Genomic DNA, 18,479 nt, shown 5'->3' on the forward strand with positions numbered 1-18,479 from the left:
TCATTTTAAACAAGAAGTTTATTTAAACAACAAGACGCTTGACTTGAAGGGAAAACTATCTAGGATTCATTTCTTTTAGAGTAATTTATCCCTACTTAAAGACAGATTGCCCTACATGTAACAGCTACGTACAAAAAAGTTATAAAATTGTCCTTGGTTTTACAATGATAAATGAAAAACATTAAAATTCTCCAATCGAACAAGGTATGCAAGAATTTTTATGTTGTTCTTTTTTTGTTAAACAGTGAGAGCAAAATAACTTACTGGAATATAAAGGTAAGAGCTGATGAGCATGCCACTAATGGAGAAAAGGGGGTATCTTCACAGAACCAGTATTTTTCCCCATTCCATCTCCATTTGATGTCGATCAAAACATACCGTTGGCCATTTAGTTAAAAAAAAAAAATGCAATATGCTTTTGCACATACACCAGTTACTTTATGTACAATAAAGGAATGGGGAAGGGGAAAATGAAAGAATAGAGAAACTATACTGTAGTAGTCAGGATGTGGTGGAACCAAATTGCAGTTTTCTAATTGAGAATGTCTTCTTGGTCTGGAGGAACAGAATTCTGGAGTAAAGTAGCAGGTTCCCTTTTTAGTAGACACCTCCTGTCTGCTGCTGGAACACATCAATTGTATCTTCATCCTCCATTTCCAACTAGCATAAATGAGAAAAAGAACAATCGGCCATTGGTTATTTAGCTCTTAAAATTTATAACTATCAGACTTAAATAGCCTGAAAATCTGCACGAGTTCCACCCAGTTCCAGTGTTCATTATTTTAGATGTCCCACAGCTTAAAGTAGCGTAAGCCTTAGGTTTAAATAATTTTTCACTTGGTCTTTTTTATGAAGATTACAGAAAATTGAGTTTTTAAGTTAAAAAGCTGAGTATGTCCATAAGTTAAATCATCTCACCTTTAATTATTGAAAATAAAACTGATGTGTATAAAGGCTCTCACTGCAATGTTGTTTAGATGAGCAAAAAACTGAAAATAACCAAAATATCAAAACCCCCAAAAATATAGTACATGCATACATGAAATACTATGTACCTATTATTAAAGAATAAGTAGATTTACACATGCAGAAATGGAAATATCCCTTAGATACGGTATTAGGCTAAAAAAATTTTAAAACTAGGCAGCAAACAGCTTATAGTATTATATTTGTATATATATTTTTAAGTTTGTGTGTATGTGTATAATATGGCTATATCTTTGCCTATGCAAAAAACAGTGGTTACCACTATGTAGTAAGAAGAGGAGCACAGAGGTGGGACAGGGAGGGTGGGAGGGAGGGAGACGCAAGAGGGAAGAGATATGGGAATATATGTATATGTATAACTGATTCCCTTTGTTATAAAGCAGAAACTAACACACCATTGTAAAGCAATTATACTCCAATAACGATGTTAAAAAAAAAAAAAGAAGAGGAGCATGAGCAAAAACAGACTTGTTAAAAAAAAATCAAAATTCAAAATGCCATTAAGTTTGCAAGGTTTACTACCCACACATTATACATAAAACCATGTTGATAGCAGGAAGGTCTTGGTACATATGGCAACACTGTAAGGTAAATAAGCTTTGGAACAGTTTATAATGCTGATAATTACCCAAGAAAAATTTTCTAAAAACTGGTAATTTTGAAGATAAAACAACAACCGTGGGCATCTAAAGACAAGAAAGGGAACGTTTCTAATGAAGTTCAAATACAGTAAAAGTAGAACTAAAGCATTAAAGTATTAATGACTAAGTCTCAATTCTCTATTTGTAAAATGGAATATTCAGTTATGAGAACTAAATGAGTCAAAAAAGTGAAGTACTTAAGAGAATGAGTATATAACAATTATACTGCTATTAAAATTGGCTGCTAAGCAGATGTTCTAATTTATACAATTCTGCTATTTAATAAGTACTGGAAGAACAATTCTAAAATGAATCAATTTCACTCTAAAATAAATTCAATTCCAAATACTAAAATGAGGTCAATTCCAAATTCAATTTGAAGATTTTATAAATGCAGTACTGAACAAATCCTCCTCAGGTTTAATTATTTGCAGCTAGCATAATAGACAAGTCCCAGAACTTTTTTTTGGTGGTGGGTGAGGGCTTCAAAAAACAGAAAATACATTACCATCAGAGTTTAGCATAATGGGTTCTTTTTATTCTTTTAAATCCATCAAAACTGGTCTTCAGCCTATCCACTGAAATGAAACTACTGGAATGTTTTTCAATTTTATACTGAAACTTTAAATGCCTTCCAAGGAAGGATACAAGAGAGCTCTCTCTCTCTCATTCATCAAGAGAATTCAGCTCCTCCTTGTGGCTACATACTATAATTGCTTCTTAGAGACTCATCAACAGAAATTTCTTCAAAATATTCTTCCCTCAAGTATAACTCATAGATATTTCAAGTTTTTGAAGATTATCAACAAAACCACAATCTGGATTTTCTGCTTCACTCATACCATATTTATCACTTTCTAGTTTTTATGGGGTGATAAAACAAATTCAAAAGGACAAGGGCTCCAATTTAAAATTTCTGCTATCAAAGTTTTTTCCCCAAAAACAGAATGTCTTAAATGGAATTTCAGAAGGTAAAAAGAAACAAAAAGTTTCTGCTAAAGAAGATAGCCCAGCCGATCCCCTACAAAGTGACAGAACAACTGAAGTAATAAGTAAAGAGATTAAGGGATCAGACAACACCTTTTGTAGTAAGGGTTTGGAAAGCCACCAAATAATAATCAACAGCCCTGTGAAATAATAATCAACAGCCCTGTGAAACATAAGCTATCAAGAGACTTGCAGTTAGAGCCACTAGATTCTCTTCAGTTCAGAAGTATAGGTACAAGAGAATTCATGAGGGGCTAAAATGGTTAGGATAAACAGCCAACCGATCGCTTATGGGGAACCCTGGGTATGATTTAGAGCTGCAGCAATGAAAACAAAAGGAAAACAACATTCTGAAGTAACAAACAGGAATTTTATTTATTTTTTTCCAAATAATGCTGGCAAGAAGAAAAATATGGATTAAAGTAAAATGACCTACTAGTTTTACTAAGTGATAACTGAATATTTAAAAACCATTGGCACTTCCTGAATCAATTTTCCTTTGTATTCCCTTTTGGCCATATTTTACACAGCTTTGAACTCTGGTAAAGAACTACAGGGCTTCCCTGGTGGCGCAGTGGTTGAGAGTCCGCCTGCCGATGCAGGGGACATGGGTTCGTGCCCCGGTCCGGGAAGATCCCACATGCCGCGGAGAGGCTGGGCCCGTGAGCCATGGCCACTGAGCCTGCACGTCCAGAGCCTGTGCCCCGCAACGGGAGAGGCCACAACAGTGAGAGGCCCGCATACAGAAAAAAAAAAAACAAAAAAACAAACTATATTCCAATGACTAGAAGTTCACAAATTAATAAACAAAGCTGTTGAGAAAATTATAAAAAAACATTGGTTTTTCTAGTTAGCACAAAGACATTTTTACCTGTGCAGGTGTGTCTGTTTCATTGATTGGCTGCCCGTCAAATCGGAATCTGATCTGCCTCATTGACAAACCCTGGACAAAGAGTTTAAAAGCAATAAGAATGCAAAGAAACAGTAAGAACTAAAACTACATGCATATTTGGCCATGAATATATTTAAAAGAGAGACCTAAATAAATGATCATCAATATGTTAACATTTCTATATTGGTTAAATGATTTGGTGTGATTTTCACTTTCTTTAAACTACACTATGTTTGATTTTCATTGGAAAAATGATTTTTCTTAAAAAGGACTGAAAAAAAAAAAAGGCTGTCTTTGAGAGCCATAGCTACTTTTGAGACCATAGCTACTTCAAGCTTGAACAGATCATACCTTGAGTCAAACAGTGCATTTAAATGAGTTAGATACTGAAAGGAAATTTGAAGCAACAGATGCACATGTCAACATTCCTCAACGCACATTAAAAAGCGCTCCAAAAACAAAACAAAACCCATTAATAATATGAAAACTGAAGTCACCTAAAAAAGGCGTAACGATTAAAATAAAACTTTGCCTAAAAGCTACCTTCCCTTCTTGTCTATCCAAACAATTCCTACCACTATGTAAGAGTAACCTAAGCCCCAGCCCAGCACAATACTAGGAACACCACAGGCATATTCAAGCTCTTATCGCTGGGCAGTGAGTACATTTACAAAACACAAGGCAATAACTGGTCCCTAAAACCATCTATATATAAGACCACAATCCACATCCAAGAAAATCCTGGAACAGCTCTAAAGAAGCACCTGCTTTTTTCTCCTTAGTACTTACCTAAGCCTGCAATTATTAGTCAACCTTGTACCAGAAAATAAGCTCCAGTAGGGATAGAAATCTAGACTTAGTTACATACTGTATATCTTGCACATGGTAGGTGCTAAATACTGATGGAATAAAATGGATGAAAAGCAGTATCTAAATATGCTTCATTTTCTGTTTTTATTTGAAAATAAACCTAAAGCTAAGTTGAGGAGAAGCTTTATTACAAAAAGGGACTGTCAAGAAATTTTTATGTGCATTTAAGGAGATAAATGAGCTTAAATATGCCCCTTTCTGCAAAGGGGCCTCCATTATTAAGAATCACCTACCTGACACAGGGGTGGGGAGAAGGGGAAAAGAGCAAAATAGTAAAGTTGCTGGTAACTGCAACCAAATGAGGACAAGATTTCTTTGGAGGTATGCTGTGAATATTTTAACTTGAAAAATACCTGTCTTGGAAGCATCTTACACAAAGCCATTCCTGTATCATGCTCAAATTACAAACTATAATTCTTGTTATAAAAACTCCCTGTTTTAATTGATATTTAAGAGAAAATTAAACTGAGTTCCTAGGACTAAAAATATTGAAATAAAGTGTTCAATGAACACTTGTTTAACAACTGTATTCCCTTATTTAACAAGGATTCACTGAATTGGTCTTTAAAACTACCTGTCACGTGAAAATCATACTGCTTTCCTTTAAAATTCTAGTCTTTGAGACTTCCCTAATCCAGCGGTTAAGACTCCAACGCTCCCAATGCTGGGGACCCAGGTTCGATCCCTGGTCTGGGAACTAGATCCCACATGCTGCAACTAAAGATCTCGCATGCCATAACTAAAAAGATCCCACACGCTGCAACAAAAATCCCACATGCCGCAACTAAGACCCGGTGCAGATAGATAGATACATAGGTAAATAAATAAATATTAAACAAAACACAACACTCTGGTCTTTGACACATACCACTTCCAGACTAGCCCTTGTCTTAAGGAATACAAGCAATCTCCCACCAGGTAGGTGACAGCCATAACCTAATTCATTCCTCATGACTTTCAAATTTAGTTTGCAATTACACAAAGTAACCAAGAATTCAACGCCAAGCCATTAATACTAAATATTATCTACTTACAAACACTCCACTGGAGACTCTGCTTCAACAAAACTCTTAGCATCTTCTATATGCTGGGTTCTTCCTTCACTACATCCAATGGCGTGGCCATTCAAAATAAGGACGAAGGGAAGGCAGGGCCAGTAGAACACAAGCGAATTGTATTCCTTTATTGCCACCTGTTTTTACGCTTTTCCTTATCAATAAAAGCTATTTTGCTAGAGATCAAAAGTCCAGAATTCAGGAAACTTGCCTTTAAGATTCTATAAACCATGTAAATTCAAACAATGAATTTGCATTAAACCAGTATTTGGTTTCCTCTTCTGTATAAATCTCATCCCTGAGCTTTAGAGTTGTGCTCCAGAAGAGATGTATGAGGTTCTCTCTTCGGGACCCCATTTCTTCATTTCACAAAAACGAACTGGACTAAACCAATTATTCTGTGCTCTCTGAAACCACTTGACAATCTAGTAGACAATGTTGGGGTAGATTTACACTAGAATGGAAGAGTATGCTCTCAATCAGTTGCCTGAAGGATATGTGGCTGATATAAAGTGGGCAAAGTCTAACTCTACATGTGAATGAAAAACTTACTTAGAAACCAACCTACAGAAATACTAGGTTTGAATGTTCTCTATTCTTTTACAAGCATTTGAACACATTCTATATGCTGAGCACTGGTCTAGGCTCTAGAAAAATAGTCATATAATAAAACAGCCCTATGCTCATGAAGCTTACACTTTAGCACAGAGAGATAAATACAGACAATAATCAATGCAAAACAAACAAACAAGAGTGAGAGGACTCAGTGACGGCAACAGGGGCACTCTGAATTAATCAGAGACGTCCCTGAGGTAGTAGTTAATCAGGAATAGAATAAAAATGGTTGTGGGCTCAGCACTATGCAATGGAAATATGTCAGCCACATATGGTAGTTTTCTAGTTGCCACATTAAAAAGTTAAAAATAAGGTAAAAGTCTGATAAAAGTTTTAATTCAACATATTTAAAAATACTACCATTTCAACATATAATCAACATTTTAAAAACTGAGATATTTAACTTCTTTCACACCAAGTTTTCAAAATCTGCCATTCATTTTACACGTTACAGCACATCTCCATTTGGACTAGCCACACTTCAAGAGGTAAACGCTCACACGTGGCTTGTGGCTACTGTGCTGGCCAAGCTTCGACAGAGAACAGAGCTCGCTGATGGATTTTGTTATGAGGCATCATCACGGAGGACCCTAAGGTTTTGCCAACTAGATGCAGAATGGTGCTATTTACTGAGTGGGGACAACAGAGAAAGATTTCTAGTAGAATCAAGAGTCCTGCTTTGCATGTTTAGTTTTAGATGCCTATTAGGCATTCACTGGAACTCCTCCAGAGATCCAATACCAAATGAGTTCATTAGAAAGTAAATATGAGCACTCAATTCATCTTCATAGGAAATCTTTGGTCAAGAAGTCTCACTTGCCAAAAAAACTTTAGCTATGCAAATCAGATCAGATAAATATTTTAGTTTTTAATAACCTGTAACTACACTTAGAAAGCAGGGAATCAGCCCAATTAGATGATACTTCAACTCCCTCTTCCTCAGAACCAGAGAAACCACTTGAAAAGTAAACAGGGATCTTGTTTCACTCAAAACTCTGAGGTTATCCCCAATTTAAGAGGAAAATGGGAATAAACATCTTTCCAAATTCTTCCTGGAAAATATTTTCACATTTGCATTCCAACAGATAGGCAGTGCAATTGTATTTTTTATGGATTACCAACGTTCTTTTTCCTCTAGTGCAAGTTAAGAGTGGACCCAACAAGTTTAGTCAAATATAATCCCAATCTTATGCCTAATAACTGAAAAAAATACAGGAAAACTTTATTCACACTGGGTAATATAGTAGACTTACTTTAACATAGCAGGAAAACTAAAAAATTCTTGACTGACCCACTAACTAGATCTTATAAGACAATTCCCTGTAAGGATAATCTAGAATACACAGGATGTGCTTTACTTTTTCTGGCACACAGTATAATGCCCCAGCACATAGGCATCTGGTTAAAAAAAAAAAAAAAGATAAAAAGCTCCTTTGGGGGCCCGACAGGAAATATGGGAAGTCTTAAATATGACCATTTTAGGATGGACAGAGAGTATCAATAGATGTATACAGTAAATTGGTAACAGTTAATCTAGGCAGTAGACTCATGGGTATTCAATGTAAACTTTTTTCTCTAAGTTCGAAAATTTTCATAGTCAGTGTTGAAAAATACGACCATTTAAAAGCTAAAATTTAATAGTAATTAGAGAAAAGTTAGGATATGCAGAGAATTTTGTTGAAAGTCACCAAATCTAAGCATGAATTTCTATGTTGTATAAGGCTTTGCTACATAAACATTCTACAAAATGATTACCTTTTAAAATTCCCCTGGAACCTGAAGGAGTACTAGTATTCAAATATGGTAGATACCAGTGCAAAAATTCTTTAGCACAATTAATAAGTACATATTTACTAACTGTTAGGGGATTTCACCAGAATTCTTCAAATGAAAGTACACTGAAGGGCGTATCTTTGTAAGGAACTATGAAAAAGTTTTTGAAGATAAAAAATTATAACCACAGTACTCTTATTATGTTATAAATAAACTAGGCATAAAATATAAAGCTTCAAACTCAAAAAGAAGTTTAAATCTTCAGTTTAAGAAGCCCTTCAGTCTCATGGAGAAGGCCCAAGTATCAACTCAAACTCCATTTCCCAACTTGTAGAGGTTTTAACCTTACTCTGTTTTGAACCTATTTTTAGGAGGTGAATTTGCAATGTAGACAAGTTGTTTTGGTCTAATAAAATAATTTTCCAAACTTTTATATATCATACATCCAGGGTTGAACAAGAAAAATACTTCTGCCAGGTTACTGTTGGATCAACTGATCTACCAGAGTTTCTGTTATACTTGCAAAAGTCATCTTTAAAATTACCTTTGTATTGTTAGACTCAACATCACAAAAGGAAGCTTCTTTGTCTTAAAGTTTACATTTACCTCCCAGCATCTGTTCATTTCTACTTCCTCTTCTGAGGTAAAAAATTTACTATTTTCTGAGTAAAATTCAAATATCCTTATAATACAGGAATGTGTATGCTTGGCTCAGGAGGTTAAATCTCTTGACCTCTACTATTAGTGTAAAAAGAAAATATTACAGTTTTACATGCTTCAGGAAAACTGCAATGTCCTTAAACCCACATTTACTTCCAAATTGGTTAAAACACCCGAAATAAATTGTTTTGACACAAGACAAATTTTTAATTGTTAAAAAAGAGCCTGACAAGAAATTTTACCAAGTTCGTTCTTATTTTCTTATAAAAGTAAAATTACATCCCCTTGGGAACAAACCACATGTTGTGAAAATAATTTGATGCATTTCTGGCATAGAACTAGAATCATATGTGATATTAACCACCCTAAGGGATTTTTATGAAGAATCAACAAACCAAGCGTATGATAAAACTGTGATATATCAAGTATATAAGTACATATTCATTCTACCAAAGATAATCTATTGATATATTATGCTGGTTTCTATTCTCAAGGAAAAAAGGTCTGTTTTTTTAAAACACGTTTTATTCACTGGAAGTATACAAGTCAGTTCCTCACCTGTCGTTCACAATAGGCTTTCATTAGTTTACTAAGTGGTGTATGCCTCTTGATCTTAAACTGCACCACAGAACCATCCTGCCCCGCCACCTTCAAATTAATATGATCGTTGTTCTCAGTCTTGACTCCTTCCTGTTGAGAGAAAAATAAAAGTAGAATTTGGAAAATGTGAAGGACAAACACCTTTTAAAGCAGCAGCAGCCCAAGCTGCTTCAGAAATCAACAGGTTTCTCATTCTTATAACAGCGCATACAGCTGTTTGCAGCTGCTGAAATCAATCTGAAAGATAAGAAACCCTGAAGCAACAATATTAAATAGATGTCACAGAAACAGAAAAGCAGCCTACATCCAATACTATCAGTGTCGACAATTGGTTTTTAAAGATGGATCTCCCTCAGTTTACTGCAATGCCTTCTTGAATCTGAGTTTTTTTAAATGACATATATTGTATTACACTCAAAATGTCTTTCCTCTAAAAAGATTAAAAATAAGCATCCTTTCTCTTTCCAAAATGCTTTGAGTACAGAATGCAAGAAAAATCTAGAGCTTGAAATTCAAAACTCATTACAAATCTCATTAAAAAGTTACCAAATTCAGCTTAGTAACAAATCTCAAGCTACAAAAAAAAAAAAAAAAAACCACCTAACTGAGGAATATCCTTTGATTCTCTCCCAAGCAGCGGTAATAACTCAGAACCACTATTATTGTTCGCCTCTGTGAGCAGCTTCATTTTTGTTTATTTTTAGTTATGAGCTTATTCTCCCCTCCTCTTTGTTGTCATGAGTCAAACGCACAGTTTTACTCCTTGTAGATTTATTCCACAATTCCTTGTAGATTTTGACCCAATCTGAAGTTCATCAAAATCAAGTGTAGAAGGAATTCTGTAGCCCCTAAACCACTTCAGAATGGAAAGGGGGGGGGGGGGTCACAAAACAAACCAAAAGAAAGTCCCGTGTGCCAGGAAGAAGTGTGTACCCGAGTCCTCCAGGGAAAAGCCTCCTGGAGCCTCAAAACCCGCGTTGAAAAGTTAAGCCCTACGAAGTCTCTCTGCTCGTACATCTGCCTCCAACTTCTCGAAACCACATGGTCTCGACAGGTTAGGGGTTATTTAGCACCCAGGGAAAAGCCACTGCCCATTCCGACAAAAAATGTGGGAAATATTCCCAATTCTTCCCCCCCAAAACCCCTAAAAAAAGGAAGGGGGGGGGGGGTGTCACAAAACAAACCAAAAGAAAGTCCCGTGTGCCAGGAAGAAGTGTGTACCCGAGTCCTCCAGGGAAAAGCCTCCTGGAGCCTCAAAACCCGCGTTGAAAAGTTAAGCCCTACGAAGTCTCTCTGCTCGTACATCTGCCTCCAACTTCTCGAAACCACATGGTCTCGACAGGTTAGGGGTTATTTAGCACCCAGGGAAAAGCCACTGCCCATTCCGACAAAAAATGTGGGAAATATTCCCCGGGAATCCCCCAACCCCGGACCCTCACGACGGCCGACGGGCATCCGGCTTCCAACCCATCAGCAGCCCATTGATTCGCCCCGAACCCTCAACCGGCCAGTGCGGCCCGGGGCAGGGGAAAGAGGCGCGGACACGCGCACCCGGGCCGTCGCGGGGGCGCGCCTGGCTCTGGGCGGGGCTGTATTGTCCTCCTTCTGTGGTGGAGCTTAATCAAAATGGCTTCCAGCTGGTCCTCGTTGGGGACTGGGAGGCTTGAGGCCTAGACGCGACACACAAGCCGGGGAAGGCAGACTGACTAGACGAGGAAGGGAGAGCCTAAATCAAAGCCCCAGCACGAGGTTCTGGGAAAATAACCTCTCATTCGGTGGCCCAAATACAGCTTTCCTCAGGGTCAGAGGAACATCACACTTCCTCTCAGTCAGCCTCGCTTCCCTCGGATTTTAAAGCTTCAGCCTCAACCCGCTTCCCACCAGGCTCTTGCCTTAGTGCCGTGACTACTTCCGTCCTGCTGGAAACCCTGTACTTTGACTAGATGAGGAAAAAGCTTCATCCTACAAACTCCTTACTCATTGCCTGGCTGCCAACCTCCTAGAGGAAGCAAAATCCATCAGAGAGAAGCACCCGATATCAAGCTTCCAAACCAATCGATCACTTCCTCCTTACATCCGTTCAGAAATAGAAGTAGGTCCCTCTTGTCTTAAGCACAGTCCTAACATCTGTGCCGTGGATGTCTCCCACTCCTCTCGGTAGGTTTTATTGATTATGTCCTTTATTTTCTTCCACTTGCATATTAGCCGTTACCGTAGAAAAAGACTCTCAATTCTACTTCCTTCTGAAGTTACCACCGTATCTCTCTCCATTCGTGGCCAAATATCTTGAAAAAAATGTGCACGCCAGCTGTCTGCACTCCCTCACCTCCCACTTACTCCTCAACGCACTGCAATCTGGTGCCTGGTTCCACTAAAACTGCTCTCTACAAGGTCACCGCAGACTTCTTTGCTGAGTCCAGGATGCTTCCCAGTTCGTCACTCCTCTTGAACTCCCTCCCTGTGACTTGGGGCTATGAGTCTGGCCTGTCCTTGATCCCTTTGCAATTTCTTTCTTTCTCAGCCCTTCCCTTAAATGTTCCTTGGGTTTTGTTCTGGACCGGTTTCTCTTCCCATTCTATCCCCTCTCCTGAAATGACTTCACCCCACTTTTATTACCATCTATTTGCTAATGATCCTCAAGTCCAGATTTCTAGTCCAGGTCTTTCTCTGAATTTCCAGCCTATAAATCCAACTGACTTCTGAACGTCTCCACTTGGATGTCCTAGAGGCACCTCGAACTCAGCAAATCTCAACTAAAATTCCTCAATTTACTTCTCAGACCTGCCCCTCTCTTTCAAGTGGCCCGGTCACTGTATGACACACCGTTATAACATTGCTCCGGGGACTTCCCTGGTGGTGCATTGGTTAAGACTCCACGCTTCCACTGTAGGACTGAGATCCCGCATGCTGTGTTGCACAGCTCAAAAAACAAACAAACAAAAAAAAAACAACAACAACAAATTGCTCCAAGCCAAAAAGCCAGGGAGCATCCTTGACCCCTTCACACACTCCCCAAACAGTCAATCTCCAACTCTGCTCAATTCCACCTTTTAAATACCTGTCAAACCTGTCTACTTCTCTGCAGCCACTGTCCAGTCTTTGGGCTCTGCTCCATTTGCTGGGCTTCCAGCTGGTCCACCATGGGGAAGAGGAGGCTTAAGGCCTAATTGTAGGACAGACCAAGAAAGGCAGATTGATCAGGAGAGGCAGTGGAAGCCTAACTTCAAGTCAGGTTTCCCCAGAGCTATTGATCTTTTGTTTTCAAGGTCTGAATATTTAAATGAATCAGAATCATCTAAGGCGCCGGGTTTTTGGTTTGTTTTTGTTTTTGGCCATGCCACACAGCATGTGGGATCTTAGTTCCCTGACCAGAGATTGAACCTGTGCCCCCTGCAGTGGAAGCAGGGAGTCTTCACCACTGGCCCCCGAAGGGGGTCCCTAACGTGCTGGTTTAAATGCATATTCTCTATTCTCAGACAGTGTGGCTCTGGGATCCCTCTTTTTTAACAAGCTTCCTTGGTGATTCTTTTTTTTTTTTTTTTTTTTTTTTGCGGTACGCGGGCCTCTCACTGCCGTGGCCTCTCCCGTTGCGGAGCACAGGCTCCGGATGCACAGGCTCAGTGGCCATGGCTCACGGGCCCAGCCCCTCTGCGGCATGTGGGATCCTCCCGACCGGGGCACGAACCCGTGTCCCCTGCATCGGCAGGTGGACTCTCAACCACTGCACCACTAGGGAAGCCCCCGCTGGTGATTCTTAAACACACGAAAGCCCGAGAACCACAAACCATTCTAAAATAAAAACAAAATAAAATAAGTTTCTGGGAATACCCTGGTGGTCTAGTGGTTAGGACTGTGTGCTTCCACTGCAGGGGGCACGGGTTCGATCCCTGGTCAGGGAACTAAGATCCCACATGCCGCATGGCAAGGCCAAAAAAAAAAAACAAAAAACTTTCTGCCACTCCTTGGTTTAGTGGCAGTCCTCTGCCTTACAGGATAGAGTCCAAAATTCATATAAGACCTACAAAGCTCCTTGAGAGCTAATCTGGGCTAACCATTCTAGCTCTTTCTCATTTTCTCCTCGAAGCCTCTGCTTCAGTCATAATCAATTACTTGGGGTTCCTGAATGTACCTGCTCTCTCTCAACTTTAAGCTTTTGTGCACTTTTGATGCGTAAAGATTCACTGAAAGACTGAATAAATTGAGGCTATCACTATGCATAAGATCCTGTGCTAGGACTTCCCTGGTGGAACAGTGGTTAAGAATCCGCCAGCCAACGCAGGGGACATGGGTTCAAGCCCTGGTCTGGGAAGATCCCACACACCGTGGAGCAAAGTAAGCCCGTGCGCCACAACTACTGAGCCTGTGCTCTAGAGCCTGCGAGCCACAACTACGGAGCTGGCGTGCCACAACTACTGAAGCCTGCACAACAAGAGAAGCCACAACAATGAGAAGCCCACACACTGCAACTAAGAGTAGCTCCACTCGCCACAACTAGAGAAAGTCCGCACAAAGCTATGAAGACCCGACGCAGCCCAAAAAAAAAAGATCCTGTGCTAGGCATTGGGCAGACAAAGCCCCTGTCTCAAATTTGGGGGTGGGGGGGCTGGTAGGAAGGGTAGGAAATATACAAGAAGTGAAAGGGGAAGAGAACCAACTGCCATGTGTCAGGCACTGAGTGGGGCTTTACTAATTAGTTCTTTTTCTCCTTATACAAACCCTTCCAAGTGGATTGGTATTTATTTACTATTGAGGCTCAAAGAGTTAAGTAACTTGCCCATTATCACACATCTGCCAAGTAGTGTTGATTGAGCTTCTATTATATGCCAGGGAACTAACTGGGTGCTGTGCCGGGTACTGTAGAGAAAGCAAAAGAGATGCCCTCCTTGCTCTCCTGAACCCAGGTCTTATGTTGACATCACACATCTTCCCAGGTTTGTAGGACTACAGAACCGTCAAAGAGGAATATGTCATGTTAAATTTACCATCAGTAAAATGTGCGGGCCTCCAATAATCAAACGGTTGTTTAGTTATTAGCTTCTAGGTGACAGGTGTGTCCTACAGTACCCCTGCTCTAAAGTTATGCTAAACTACAAAACCACCTTCGGGCAAAGGAGGAGTTCCATAAAAAGTAGTTAAGTGTATTCAAACGTGTGAATAATATATGTTCCAAGGACAAACTGTAATTCTGTGAGCTGAGCCTAGGGAATCTACTGAGAGTCTCTCCAATTTCCAGGAAAAAAATTGTGGAAAAACAGAAATTTCCCAACATCAAGTTCCTCCCACTATCATTTTCATAGGAGTGGGAAAGGGGGTGGCTGTGCACTAGAAAGGGTGCTTTGGGAAAAAATGGGCAAGGAGTAGTATATACAGAAAAGAAGAAGAGTGGCAAACATTAACTGAGTTATTATTATGTGGGGATTCTGTACTAAGCCTTTAATCCTCACAAGACATCTATTATTATTATCCCCATTTTACAAATGAAGGAATTGAGACATAGAAAGGTCAGGCAACTTGGTCACCCAGCTTGAAGTGGTAGAGCCAGTAGACCTGAGACTTTCTGACTCAGAGCCCAGACAGAGCTTAATTACCGTAGGACTGCATACAGGTTCCTATGGAAGTCCTCAGAGAGAAAACATGCAAAAAAAAAATATCCTAGAATAGTGGTGGGAACACCAGTCAAGTTGCTTTGACTTAATTTTTGTTTGGCTGTCTCTCTGAGCAGAATGGCAGTTCAATTAAAGGAGACTTGTCTTGTTTACAGTTTTGTTCGGAGCACCTAGCTCAGTTCCTGGATCATAATGGGAATGAAAGAAGGAGTTGTGCATTGAGCTGTTTTTGCCATTAGGGGTTAACTACGACAAGAAAGGCCTACTTCCTCTAGAAACCTAATTAAATATCAGTATTTGAATAATTAAATACCAATAGAAGTAGAGGGTAAGAATGGGGGAACCAGCAAGAATGTATTCTTCAGGGTCAGGTGCCAAATAAAAAACATCATTCCTAAAAAGGGCAGGAAAATAAGAATCACAGAGAGAGTCTGTTTAGAGCTTGAAATCCTTGCCAAAAACCCTGAGAAACACATAACTGAATTTATAACACAGACGACTAAACGGTGCATAGTTTATACCATCAAATTTCCTTCAGTTCTAACAGAGGTTAGTTGAGTACTTGAGCTATCTCTGTGAATACTGCAGGAATACTGAATACTCTATTCCTGAATACTGCAGGAAATCTGGAGACAATCACAGAATCTGTGATGTTCTGGAAACCTTCCAGCTTTCTATCCTTGGGTCATGGCAAAGAAAATGGGACCCAAACTTGCACCAGCAGTCAAAGCCAAGAAGATAGTACATTTCCCTTTAAATGTATCAGCTGGGGTATTAAATATAGGGAAATACTGTTCCATTTCACAATACATTCACTGAACTTTTTTTTATTGAAGTATAGTTAATTTACAATGCTGTGTTAGTTTCAAGTGTACAGCAAAGTGATTCAGTTACACATATATATATATTCTTTTTTAGATTTTCTATTATAGGTTATTACAAGATATTAAGTATAGTTCCCTGTGCTATACAGTAGGTCCTTGTGTTTACCTATTTTATATATATATTTTTAGTGTGTATGTTAATCCCAAACTCCAATTTATCACCGCCCCCCCCCCCGCACCTCGCCCCCCACCATGGCCGCTCCTGCTATCCCCTTTGGTAACCATAAGTTTATTTTCTATGTCTGTGAGTCTACTTCTGTTTTGTAAATAAGTTCATTTGTATCATTTAAACATTTTTTTAATTCTTATTTTTCATTTTTTATTTTATTTTTTGGCTGCACTGTGCAGCTTCTGGAATTTTAGTTCTCTGGCCAGGGATAGAACACGGGCCCCTGCAGTGAAAGTGCCGAGTCCTAACCACTGGACCACCAGGGAGTTCCCTGTATCATTTTTTTTAGATTCCACATGTAAGTGATATCACATATTTGTCTTTCTCTAACTGACTTAATATGATCATCTCTAGGTCCATCCGTGTTGCTGGAAATGGCATTATTTCACTGCTTTTTATAGCTGAGTAGTATTACATCACTAAACAGGGAAGTACAATTATGGGGACCAAAAGGTGAACACTTTAAAACTTCTTGAAAAACTTTTCCATTTTCTTATCAGTCTTTGTAATTCTTCTAAATAGGTGGATATCTCATTGATAATATATTTACCTGGTTGTTCCTCTCTTCCTCTGTGGTTGAATATCTATGCCAGTAGCTCTTAAAAGAGGTGATTTTGTCCCCTAGGGTACACTGGGAATATCTTGAGACATTTTTTTTCTTCCAGTCTTAGAGATATAATTGACACAACACCACTACATAAATTTAAAGTATACAGAATAATGATTTGACTTACTTATATCATGAAGTAATGGCCCCAGTAGGTTTACTGAACATCCGTCATATTTTTTTAAATTTATTTACCTAATTAATTTTAATCTAGTCTTTTAAAAAATACTTATTTGGCTGTGCTGGGTCTTCGTCGAGGCACATGGGATCTTCGTTGCTGCGTGTGGGATCTTTTTTTAGTTGCAGCATGCAGAATCTTTAGTTGTGGCATATGAACTGTCAGTTGCAGCATGTGGGTTGTAGTTCCCTGAACAGGGATCGAACCTGGGCCCCCTGCATTGGGAGTGCGGAGTCTTAGCCACTGGACCACCAGGGAAGTCCCCAAACTGGAAATTTGTATCTTTTGACTGCCTTCATCAAATCCTCACACCCCTACCTTCTAGAGACTTTTTTGGCTGTCACAATTGTTGAGGGGTATATTATTGGCATCTACTGGATAGAGGCCAGGGGCCATGTTCTGCTCAACACCCTGCAGTGAACAGGAGAGCTCTCTTTTGCAGTTAAATTTATTCTTTTCTCAGGTCTTCTTTTGAGAAAAATGGTTTTCCTTGCTGGTCTTTCATCCTGTTCCCCAGAATAATTTTTTCTGAAGGAAATTAGGCATGATTTCTATCAATGTCTTACTAAGTTTGGCTTTAACTTCTGCCACTTGAAGAATTTTTAATAGAGCAGATATAATAACCAGTTTTTAAAAACTGATTTATCTGCTACTGAATGTTTATTTTACATTCTGAAAAATATTAGGACTCTTTTTACCCACTACAAAATGGACACGAATGCATAATTTCTCGTAGCCACACCACTGGTGTCAGAAACACTCAGATCAGTAAAACTCTGTGAAACATTTGGAATATGCAGCCAGACACAGATGGTTGAACAGTGTGGAATTTTGCGCAAAACTAAATTTTATCCTATAGATGGCTGTCTTCAGAGATAGGAATTTGGATGAAATTGTGATAGCCACAGGATTTTTCTTCCTTTACTAAACAGTGTGTAACTCTAAAGAACAAACTATTGGGGTGATAGGATTTTCCTAACCACTCCAAGTCATCTTATTTTCACCATTCAAATAGGTCGTTCAGAATCATCTCAGGGAAAGCAGCCTTCCCCAAGAAAATTATTGAAATTTTGTCTTGTTTTCAGATCAAATTTCTTTCCTAACTAATAAAAGCTGCTACATTTTCAGGCACTGTTTCCTAAGGTTTATTTTAAGATTTCGAACTACCTTCCGTTCGTTTAAAAAAAAGGAAAAAACTCGCTTATCTGGAAATTTAGAACCAGTACTATTCTATTCCTTGTATGTTTATATATTTGTAAATACGGCATTTACAAAATAAATAACTCCTTTAGGCTATTGGAGCACTTTTTTTTTTTTAATTTAAATTTATTTATTTATTTTCGGCTGTGTCGGGTCTTCGTTTCTGTGCGAGGGCTTTCTCCTGTTGCGGAGAGCGGGGGCCATTCTTCATCGCGGTGCGCGGGCCTCTCACAGTCGCGGCCCCCCGTTGCGGAGCACAGTCTCCAGACGCGCACGCTCGGTAGCTGTGGCTCACGGACCTAGCCCTAGTTGCTCCGGCATGTGGGATCCTCCCAGACCAGGGCTCGAACCCGTGTCCCCGCATTAGCGGGCAGATTCTCAACCACTGCGCCACCAGGAAAGCCCCTATTGGAGCACTTTTGTTGAGGTTTTCCATAATAAGACCTGGGATTCCCTAATTTGAGTGTCTTTTCCTGCTTTTCTTTTGTGAGATAACAACCGGTATTTGTTTTCAATTGAACCCAGGGGTCTCAATTTCACAGCTGTTTCAGTTGCATCAATTTTGTCCTCATGACTTTTGAGCCTTCTGGGGTGGGAGTGGCGGCGAACACCTTCGTACACAAGCCCGAAGAACCAACAGGGCTCTCTCGCCACGGACACTGTTCAGAGAAGCAGCGGCGACGACGCTAACCTATAGACCAAGAAGCGGAGTGCAAAGCCAGGATCGAGTAAGGTAGTGCGCTCACTCACACCCC

At 39.4% G+C, this 18,479-nt stretch overlaps 1 protein-coding gene across 1 annotated transcript; it reads right to left on the minus strand.

Annotated features, from left to right (window-relative positions):
• On the minus strand, positions 1–15,764 carry SUMO2 (small ubiquitin like modifier 2). The gene is made up of 4 exons (XM_024760609.1): positions 15,750–15,764; positions 9,039–9,221; positions 3,487–3,558; positions 1–660 (listed from the first exon to the last, which is right to left on the minus strand). Exons 1-4 carry the CDS (start codon positions 15,762–15,764, stop codon positions 598–600), a joined length of 333 nt encoding a protein of 110 aa, XP_024616377.1. The 3' UTR covers positions 1–597.
• Positions 15,765–18,479: the final 2,715 nt, after the last annotated feature.

The sequence above is a fragment of the Neophocaena asiaeorientalis genome, unplaced genomic scaffold (genome assembly GCF_003031525.2).
Source record: "Neophocaena asiaeorientalis asiaeorientalis breed wild unplaced genomic scaffold, Neophocaena_asiaeorientalis_V1.1 scaffold30, whole genome shotgun sequence".
NCBI classification, from domain to species: domain Eukaryota; kingdom Metazoa; phylum Chordata; class Mammalia; order Artiodactyla; family Phocoenidae; genus Neophocaena; species Neophocaena asiaeorientalis.

Coding starts and splice junctions, on each gene's coding strand:
- SUMO2 (XM_024760609.1), bottom strand. Junction 3,559..9,038: donor AAGCCTATTGTGAACGACAG/GTGAGGAACTGA, acceptor CTCTTTGTCCAG/GGTTTGTCAATGAGGCAGAT. Junction 661..3,486: donor AAACAGACACACCTGCACAG/GTAAAAATGTCT, acceptor CATTTATGCTAG/TTGGAAATGGAGGATGAAGA.